Here is a 10,582-nt window from a genome sequence, read left to right as displayed (position 1 = left end):
GTGGAGTTTTTGGACACGAAGGAGAAATGGAGGAGAGTTTGTTGAGGATGGGCACGCATGCTAGTATGAAGGATCAGATTTGTCAGATTTTGATGGTGGGGCCGGAGGAGGTTAAGAGGATTGCTGTGAGGACTTTTTGGAGGAGTGTTGGGGGGAGTGCGACCGGGAGTGCGGGGAGCAGTAGGAGTAGTAGTGGGATTTTGTGATGGGGCGGGGGGGGGGGGGGGGGGGGGAATTGTTTGATTAGCGTGGCGTTTTAACCGTGTGGGTGGAACTTGGAAGGTAAACTTGAAGTTGTCTTTGAATTTGAATCTTTTCACAAACAAACATCCACCAAAACCTTACAATCCACATTCCCCCTCCTCCTCAACGACAGAAACCCCTCCTCCACCACATCCTCCAGTTTAATCCGTTTCGTAATCAAAGCCCGCGCATCGAGCCGTCCCCCCTCAATCGCAGAAATCACATCCAAATAATCCCGCTTCGTATACGCAATCGAAGATTTGATCCCGACTTCCTTCAAAACCATGGGCATCAGATTGAAGGACACGGGAGTTTCCTGGATGGCGAGGTTGATGACGGTTCTTCGGGGTTTGATGCTTGCGATGGCGGTGTCGAAAGAGGTGGGGACGCCGGCGCAGTCGAAGACGACGTCGAAGGAATCTCTGGGGAGGGTGGAGGAAGGGTTGATTTCTGATTCGAAGGGGTTGTAGGTTGCTGATGCGCCGAGGTGAGAGACGAATTTGCGCTTTTCTGGGGAGGGATCTGAGATGGCGATTTTGGTGAGGTTTTGGGCTTTGAGGGATAGGAGGACGGCACAGCCGACTGGACCGGCGCCGATTATGAGAGCGGAGGAGGTTGGGGACAGGTTTTCGGCGAGACGGACGCCGTGCCATGCGACGGCAAGGGGTTCGATCAGTGCTCCCACATCGCAATCGATTGAAGGCGGGAGCTTGAGAAGGGAGTCTTCTGCGACGACGGTGATTTCGCTCATGCCTCCCGTCTTAGTGTTGATGCCAACGAAGCCTAGCCGAATGCATGTGTTGTCGTGTCCTTCGACGCAAGATGTACAGGTGCCGTCTGTCAATGTGGCCATGGCGGCGACTTTATCGCCGACCTGAGGATAGTTAGCACTTTGACTTATCTCCCGCATTCAGCCTTTCTACCTGCAACTCTCCAGAGCATCCCTCTCCAATCTCCGCCACAACCCCAGCGAACTCATGTCCAAAAGCAATCGGTGCAGTGCATCCGGTCAAAGGGTGAGGATGTTTCAATGACATGGCGAAAGCCGGCTCATGGTAGAAATGTAGATCCGACCCGCATATGCCACAGAACTTGGTTGCAATAGCAACATGTTTTGGTGGGATTGTTGGAACAGGCACCTTTTCAATTCGGAGGTCTCCAGCATCGTAAAGCTGAGCGGATCTAATTGTTCGTGCGTGTTCCGTTGTGGTTGCCATGGCCTAAAAGAGTCGATATGGCTGATTCTGTTCTCAGATGCGATGTTCATAAAGCTTTTGATATGTCAGTTGCTTTGAGAACTGCACCGCCTCCCTAGCTACCTCGGAAAGTGTTGCTATGATGGAGCGGGCAGTCCTCCCCGCACAAGCCTGAGAAAGATGGCGCGGAGTACGACACTGGGCATTCCCTTAACGAGCAGTATTCATCCAAAGTCGGGGCTCCTTCGCAAGTGCTTAAACGTTGTCGGTGGCGGATAGTCAGCTCCCGTGCGACAGCCGCATTGCACTGCCGGAAGCCTTTGTGCAATCCATAGCTTGCTACATCAACGAAGTGTCGTGCGGGCGCTATTTAGATGCGTTATCCTGCCTCTGAGTAGCTTGCGGTGTATGTCAGCATCAATCACCTTGCTGTAGAATATAAAATGCACACGCTCCAACACACACTGAACAAAGTTGATCAAATTTGGGGGTATCACTGCGGCTGTATTGCTTCCAGGGAGCTCTCATCGGCATTTTTGGATCGACTTGGAGTGCAGGTGGTATCGTTGCCGTCTACTATGGAATACATACCGTACTGCCTCGGTTGCAGAGGCTCTCAGGCAGATTGCCAATGACGATGATCGTAACGTACGGACGGCTGGGCCAGAGGTTGCTCAACAGAGCAGAGAGGCTACCTCCATTCAGGCGCCCCGCTTTGCAGGCTTGTATGGACCTTCCACCTTCCACTCTATCTCTATATCCTTACATTATCTCTCCGCTAAGTACACTAATATATATCTGGCTTAGCGGTCTATACTGAGCCTATAGCGAAGCGCCTAAAAGAAAACCGTGCGGCTCCTATATAACCGTCCGGCATATAAACGAGAATTCGAATTTATAGAAGTATAACTATATATTAGATAGACAAACCCAAAAAAGCTGTTCTGCGTAATAATAAGAAGATTATATGTTCCTATACAAAGCATTCGCTAATATAAGTACTATAGGCTCTATCTTCTATATACTAAGGCTAGTTGTCTATACGATTCCTAGATTTCCCGTAGATTTCCTTAGCTTCTAGACCGTAATACGACTATTCCGTACTAACGACTCTTATACAATACGAAGAGGCCCTTCTATATATCTATAGCTCGGCCCTCTAGGTACTTAGGTCTCGAGGTATATACGTTGTTACTACTGTCTTGCCCTCGAGGGCAAATGCTAAGACTTTTGTCGCAATTTGCGTTTTCTCGCAGGTTGTAGAACGCGATATTAACGTACTATTGCTGTATTCAAAAAGTCGCGCTATGTGCGGAGACTATAGATATTTCCGCGTAGCTACTGTTTTGCCGTAGACCTACCTACACTATACAAAATTAGTAGCAATCTAGGGACGGAACGAAAGCCTTTCTTACTACTAACTACTTAGGTCCTCTAGTGACGATTAGGGTTAAGAACAAGGCCAAACCGGAAGTAGTTAATAAGCCGTCGCTATACTAAGAGCCTCTAAGCGACTATAGAAGCCTTCTTCTAAGAGGAAAGAAGCTCTCGCTCTATAGCAATCTACTAATAAACGAGCTACTAAGAAGAGCCGCCGAGAGCCGACCGTTAAGCTAAGTAAAGGACCTAATACGGATAACGAGTTGCTTAGTAAGACTTAGCTAACCTAGCAAATTAGCGTAGACGACGAGGACTATATATCGGCTAAAGAGGAAGATAAAGCTATAGAACAAGAAGTAGAGGTCTTCGAGTACGTATTATAGTAGATAATAGCTAATCTAACTAACCTACGGTTGCCGCTTACGACTAAGTGCTTTCCTCGTAAGACTACCGGCAATAGCGAGGCTTGCTACGAGGAATTCTACGATTAGTACGCTAATTAGCGTAATACTAGTACTAACGACGACGACTATAAGTTAGCTAGCTCGGAGATTGTCGCCTTAGTAGATAAGATTAAGACTAAGTACTATTTCCGTAGTACTAGTATCTAGAAGGGCAATTTCTAACGTACGTACGATATACTAGCCTCTTAGCACTCTTAGGGTAAGAAGGGGTTAAGACTAGACTTTAAGTTGTCGATTAAGCGCCGGAAGATAGTAACAATTAAAAAGCCGCCTCGTACTACGAATAGAGCCTTATAAGGTCGTCGAAGCCGGACAACTAGAGCCTATATAACAGCTATATAGCAATAACTAGACGCTCTACGTACGAGCTAGATAGAAGCCGCCGAGGGCTAATCTAATAGCTCGGAAGCTAAAGCTAATAATAATAATAGCGGTTTAACTAGCTTACTATCGGATTAGCGTTACGAGTTAGCAAAGCGATAGCTATATAAGAACAGATACTACCTTAACAAGAGTAGACTTTACTAGTTTAGCGGTCCGGATAGAGCGGAAGACTACTATAAAATCTACCCTAAGATTGCCTCTCGATAGGTAAAAGGCGTACGAGATAGTCGCTTGTCTATTACTAATCTAGGCTCCGCACTAGCATTAAAGATATAGAAGAATAGGGGTAGGCAACTAGCTAACCTATTTAAGACTCTACGGACAGTTAGAACGGCCGCTATTAGCGCTTTAACCCCTATAGTAATCTACAATTACTATAGCTAGTAAGGGGCTCTTTAAAAGCGCTCTCGGTTGTCTAGTCTACTAGCGGCTTCTATAGCAGCTTCTAGTCTAGTAGATAGACTGCTATTAAGTCTAATTCTAGCCTCGGTCGCTTCCTATTAATCGTATATAGCGGATATAGAATTAATAGGCTTCTTTAGCTAGTTACGTAAAGAATTAAGTAGCAGCTAGACTAAGCGATATAGTAATATAGCTAATATTAAGCGTATGTTCGCTAAAGAAGGCGACTTCTTACTTAAACAGCTAAAGAGGGTTAAACTAAGCCGTTAGACTACCGCTAGACTTAAGGAAGGCTAATACGCTCGATTTGTCGCCGCAGTTAGTCGATATATAGACAAGGAGACACGTAAGTAGCGGCTTAGTCGGATTAATAAGTCGTTAGATAGTCTGTTCTATAGTTAGCTATAGAAGCGCTATTTTAGGGTAGAAGCGAGGCCGAAGAAGGTAGGTAGATTTCCGGTCGTAGGTCGGCGGCTTAATAGCTAATATTCAGTCTAACTAATGTCGCTTCTTATTCTACTAATACTACGTATTTTTGTATAGTATAAATTAGAGGTATATTAGATAGATATAGTCTCGGCTCTCTATACTTATAGTAATAAAAAACAATGCGTTATAGTATTGCGCTAGTATCTAGTTAGAGTAGTTAAAATTAGCTTCTTAAGTGTAGACCCGCTAAGCTTAACCGCCGAGCAAAGCCGAGTAGACGCCGAAATTTCGGTATAGAGGAGGCGCTCGAAGTCGCGAATTTTCGAATATCTTATCGTAGCTATATCTTTATTATAACTGCATCTTTTTTAAAACGAACAACGGGAGGTTGTTTAGCGGTATTAATAGTGTTGTTTCCTACCGAAGAGACAATATAGATATATTATAGTAGTATTGTATTATTGCCCTATCGGTTAGTATAGATTCCGGCTTTCGAAGCTATACTCTCCGGGCCGCTACTCGATTGCGATACGAATATAGCGACCTACTAATAGCACTACCTTTAATAAACTTGAGATGTTATATGCGATATAAACGGCTTAAACCCTACTAAATTCTAGGCTCTTTAATCGCTATAGCTACTAGTAGCGCATTAGAAGTATATTAATTAGGTATCGGTATAGATTCGACTAATTCCTCGTTCCTTATAGATTGCGGATAGTTAAGAAGAAGAGGACCTTATACGAGATACTACTACTATATTACCGACTACTGTATTACCGTTAGCTATTAATTCAAGAGGCTTATCGCTATAGCTAGTACTGCTAGATCTATAGTATATAGAAGCGATAATAAAGGAGGTTGCTGCCGATACTGCGCGTACTATTATAGAAGAAATAAGATAGGAAATAGAGGAGTTAAAAAGCCGTATTACTAAGTTAGAGGTAGTTATTAGTATAAGCGAGTCTATACGAGATTAAGTGTAATTAATATCTCTAACCTGCCTTCTAAAACTACGCTTCTACGTACTATTTAGTATTTAACTCGTTAATAGCGTATCTTATAAACTGTCCGAAGTCTGTAAAGCAATTAGCCTCGTAGATGTTCTTCTTAACCTATGCCTTTAGCGACGAGAAGGACAATTTAATAGAATTAAAGTCTAGTAAGTATAGCGGCAGTATCTTTAGATATATACCTGCCTATCGATACGCTTCTTTTATACTATCTATACGGTAGATTGACGTATTATCTATAACTAACACTATACCTAGCTCTATTTACGGCAGGACCGTATTCTTTAGCTAACTCTCGAATATATCGCCGGTAATAGAACCTTAGTAGATAAGCGTGCCTCGAAGGTATCTATTTATACCGATAGTAGGTAATATACTCTACCTCTTCGAGTATACCGTCGAGCTCTTTTCCTATATAGAGCGATTAATAGGCGAGTATCTATACTTCCGCTATCTAGTACGCTTATTTAAGGCACTCTCGTCGACGGTTACAACCCTCTCCGCCGATACGTCTATTTACTATACTCTAAAGTTATCGCGTAACTCGCTATTTTGCTTATAAGCGATACGAAACGCCTTCTTCCTCGACTAGCTATACTCCTTTAGTATCCGAGAGATCGTCGGTTAGCTTATAACTACGCTAAACTTATCCTATAAATACTATATTACCTCGTCCTAGTACGCCGTCGGTCGATTTATAAAGAACTCGAAGATACGCTATAGTAAGAGATAGATTAGTAATAAGCGACCTTATAAGAGCCGGAAATATATATATCTTCGTAGATTAGTAGGAGCCTTCGAGGGCGACCTAATTTAGCTAGATCGCTAATATATAGTATACTAAATAACTTATAATTATTATAGAGTTTATCGATAGTCCGCCTAGCGATATTAACGAGCTTAGAGATGCTAATATTAGATAGGTTGCGCTCGTCGAAGAGCTGTTTAATCTTATTAAGTTAATCGTCTAGTAAACGCGCTATAATAATACCTTTAAGGGCTCTATACTACTGCAAATGCGACGATATAGAAATTAGACATTATAGTAGAGTACTACAGGCGCTAAGAACACTAGGTTACATACTAATTATAGTAATAGTAGGTATCGTACTAAATTTCCGCCCTCCGACCGCATAGCGCGACTTTTTAAATATAATAATATTATATATAATCTCAGACTTAGAGAGCGTTGTCTAAGGTATTAAGAAGGGCCTTAGTATCTTTATATTGTTACAATATCGTAGAGTTGTTATATTATAGCCTTAGAGGGCAAACAGCTGTATTCTGTAGGCTGTTTTAGCCCGGTTTGTTCTTAGGCTTGTAGGAGAAGAATCAGTTAGGTGCCGTTAAAATGTCGTGAAAGTCCAATCAAAGCTTAATGAAAGTCTCTGTTACGTAATTCTTCTTCCCGCAAGCCTGAATGGATGTAGCAGAGAGGGTGCAGGAGCAATGTCGATTATTTCACTCCTGTTCACTCCGCGCCCATGTCTTGCTTGGCGCTCGGTGGCCGGCTCGGCCCTCGTTCGCCGAGCATGCGGGCGGACTAAGGTTGCTTGATGGCCTCAAAGAACCAGCTAGTTGTCAACATTGACTGAACTTGGATTCTCACAGCATTACATGTGACTCCGAACAATGAGGTGATGAACACTCGCGGACCTCTAGGAGGCTCTGCACAACGCGCATAACACGATGCTGAAGCGAACCTCTTTGCCAGTCCTTCTCCGTAAGATCCAGACGTCATCGCGAAAGTCGATCTGTCTGCTAACATCCTGTGAAGTGGCGTGTCTACGATTAGCATGTGCATTCGCGCGAGAGGACCCAGAGATCTACGACGTCGATGAACAGACCGAGACACCCGAAAGCCCATTTCCATCAGAATCGGCACAATGGACGGAACCAACAGCGATCCCTGGAGATTTCCAAGAAGAAGTGCACCATGAGTTGAGCGCGGAGGTTGGAGAGGCGATATCATTGCTGCGGAAGGTCAGACCGCCGGCCGCTTCGAAGTTGGCGAGGCTGGTGAAGAAGCCAAAGGGTATGATAGGGTCGGCAGTATACTACGCCAAAGAGGCGTTTGTTCTGCTGTTCATGAATGCGCCGGGTCAATCACAACTCCTCACGACTTCGAAAGACACACTGCCGAAGCTCGGACAGCCTCTGTCGAAAGCAGTCAAGCTGCTCCAGACTGCCGCGAACGATAACGACCCCGACGCTTTGTTTCTCCTCGCCGAGATCAACTTCCATGGCAACTACTCACATCCGATCGATTACGACGAGGCATTCAAGAGATACAAGCAGTTGGCAGATATGAATGGAAACAGCACAGCACAGCACATGATTGCATTTCTCTACGCTACTGGATTAGCACCTTCGATACCCGCAGACCAAGCCAAGAGCATGCTCTACCATACTTTTGCCGCCGATCAAGACAACACCAAATCCCAGATGACGCTAGGCTATCGACATCTGGCTGGCATCGCAACGCCCAAGAATTGCGACCAGGCGGTGATTTGGTACAGGCACGTGGCGGACAAGGCTGTCCTATACTATCGATCAGGCCCACCCGGTGGCCATAGTCTGGTGCGCGACGCCTATCGAATAGCCGATGAGGAAGGCGGTGTCTATGGCGAAGGAGCCAGTGTAGCATCAGCCGGTCATAACGCGAAGCAAGGTGGCGTGACGAGCGACGCATATGCAGATGTCGAAGATGTGCTGGAGTACCTCCACCTCCAGTCGTCCAAGGGTGATCTGAGGTCGACCTTTGGCCTCGCTCGATTGCACTACGATGGCGCCAGAGGACTCAAGCGAGACTTTGGCCTTGCCAAATCATACTTTCTCAGCATTGCGAGAGAGCACTGGCCACCAGGAGGTAGGGCGCGAAAGGACACAGCTGCGGGAACAGAGAAGCTGGCGGCCAAGGCGGCAGGCTACCTAGGACGGATGTTCTTGCGTGGAGAAGGTACCGAACAGAGCTTCGACAAAGCCAGAATCTGGTTCACGCGCGGCCTGACGACTGGCGATGCCTTGTCCCAGTACGGTCTTGGACTCATCTATCTCAACGGATACGGCGTTGAACGTAATGTGGTCAGAGCCGCCGAGTACTTTTCAGCTGCAGCAGACCAAGATTTAGCCGTGGCGCAGACCATTCTCGGCAGACTCTTCCTGGATCAGGGCGACATCAGCACCGCCACCAAGTACTTCGAGCTGGCTGCGAGGAACAGCCACATCGAGGCCTTTTATTACCTGGCAGAAATGAACGACAAAGGGATCGGACGGGATCGATCCTGCGGTAGTGCCGCAGTATACTACAAGATCGTGGTCGAGAAGGCCGAAGCCATCTGGTCATCTTTGAGTGAAGCTGCCGATGCTTATGAGGACGGAGAGCCTTCGAAAGCTCTGATCCCATATCTCATGGCCGCTGAGCAGGGATGCGAAAATGCTCAAGCCAACGTCGCCTGGCTGCTGGACCAAACTCAGACCAAGCCTCGCTGGAGTCCTCTGAATTGGCTCTCATCCACCGCCACGACCGCGAGCAACACAATCGGCGACGCGGCACTCGCATTGGTGCACTGGACACGATCTGCCAAGCAAAACAACATCGACTCGTTGGTCAAGATGGGCGACTACTACCTGTACGGCTTAGGCTCGGCCATGTCAGCAGAAAACGCGGCATCCTGCTACCAAGCCGCCGCAGAAAGCATGCAGTCCGCTCAAGCCATGTGGAACCTGGGCTGGATGCACGAGAACGGCATCGGCATCGACCAAGACTTCCACCTCGCCAAACGCTTCTACGACCAAGCGCTCGAAACCAACCGCGAAGCCTACCTCCCCGTCAAACTCAGCCTCTTCAAACTCCGCTGGCGCAGCTGGTGGAACGGCATCACCCGCGGCGGAATCCACGGCATCGAAGAGGTGACCCCTTCGAAAAAATCCCGCACTTTCGCAGAATGGCTCCAAGATTTCCTCGAAGCTGACGCACAATACTACAACGAAGCTTTCGAAGCCGACGACTGGGACTCTTCCAACGAACCCATGCCCGGTGCCGGAGACGAATACTGGGACGCTGACGGCGCAGGAGAGTTGGAAGAAGGTCTCCTCGAAACTCTTCTCATAGGTACTTTAATCGCCGCGCTCGCTTGCTTGTTATATTACCGTCAACAACGCCAGCGCAGACAACAAGAGCAACAACAAGCGGCTGCTGCTGCTGCTGCTGCTGCTGCTGCCCCTGTCAGGTAGAATCCCACTTCTGTATCACCCAAATCACAAACGCGAACCCTCCTACAAACAATATCAACCACATTCCACTCCTGCACCAGAATTTCGTTTCTCGGAGGTTTTTCTCTTGTTTGTGCCGTCGCAGCATTGCCGAGAAGGTTTCCGAGTCGCGGTCGAAGGTTTCCAAGGCGGATCTTTTTGAGCGTTGCGGGCTGGTGGGGCGGTGGGCGGTGGGCGGTGGTTGGATTGAGGAGGAGGAGGAGGAGGAGGAGGAGGAGGAGGAGGAGGAGGATGTTGAGGAGGAGAATTGGGAGTGGGAGGTGGGTCGATGTGAGGGTGTTGTTGTTTGCGATTCTAGATCTGGGTCTGGTGGTGAGGTGGTGGTGTCGAGTTGTGGGGTTGGTGGGTCGAGAGATGGAGAGCGGCGGCGGCGGGGAGGGTGTTAGTGGTTTCGTTTTTTCTCTGAGGATGGGGGAGTAGGCGTACTGTGAGATTGATTGTCCCATTTTTTATGCGCTGTGGTGCTGGTGGTGGTATGAGCTGGTTGCTTATTGATGATGGGAGCTCGATTTCGCTTGGCGTTTCTGGAAGGAAGTACATGCCATGTATGAGGCGGTTATGCATTGAATTGTTGCGTACGGAGAGGGTGGGTATGGAAGGTGCATGGTGGCTCGTGTCATGTCACTTTGAGGCGAGGTAGTTGCCAATGTAACCGAATGGTTGAGCTGGAAGGAGTGTCTGCGGAGGAGGCAGCGCTTCACTTTGATTATTTTCCAAATTCACGATTTATGGAATTGTGATGGATCGAATGCAGTTCTCTTCGGTTTGAATGTGTTTCTCACATGATGAAATCGTG

At 47.1% G+C, this 10,582-nt stretch overlaps 2 protein-coding genes across 2 annotated transcripts; one reads left to right on the top strand and one right to left on the bottom strand.

Annotated features, from left to right (window-relative positions):
* Positions 1-316: 316 nt before the first annotated feature.
* Positions 317-1,460, bottom strand: MYCFIDRAFT_136960 (uncharacterized protein; the record flags this gene model as incomplete). The annotated part of the gene is made up of 2 exons (XM_007928572.1): positions 317-1,117; positions 1,167-1,460. The coding sequence occupies 2 exons, from the start codon at positions 1,458-1,460 to the stop codon at positions 317-319; spliced, it is 1,095 nt and encodes a 364-aa protein (XP_007926763.1).
* A 5,695-nt stretch (positions 1,461-7,155) lies between these two features.
* Positions 7,156-9,747, top strand: MYCFIDRAFT_58989 (uncharacterized protein; the record flags this gene model as incomplete). Its single annotated transcript, XM_007927705.1, has 2 exons — positions 7,156-7,234; positions 7,289-9,747. The coding sequence occupies exons 1-2, from the start codon at positions 7,201-7,203 to the stop codon at positions 9,745-9,747; spliced, it is 2,493 nt and encodes an 830-aa protein (XP_007925896.1). The 5' UTR covers positions 7,156-7,200.
* Between the last annotated feature and the right edge of the window lie 835 nt (positions 9,748-10,582).

The sequence above is a fragment of the Pseudocercospora fijiensis genome (genome assembly GCF_000340215.1).
Source record: "Pseudocercospora fijiensis CIRAD86 unplaced genomic scaffold MYCFIscaffold_4, whole genome shotgun sequence".
Classification (NCBI taxonomy): Eukaryota; Fungi; Ascomycota; class Dothideomycetes; order Mycosphaerellales; family Mycosphaerellaceae; genus Pseudocercospora; species Pseudocercospora fijiensis.
Note: the sequence above shows the minus strand (reverse complement) of the source record. Positions and strands in the feature narration are given on the sequence as shown.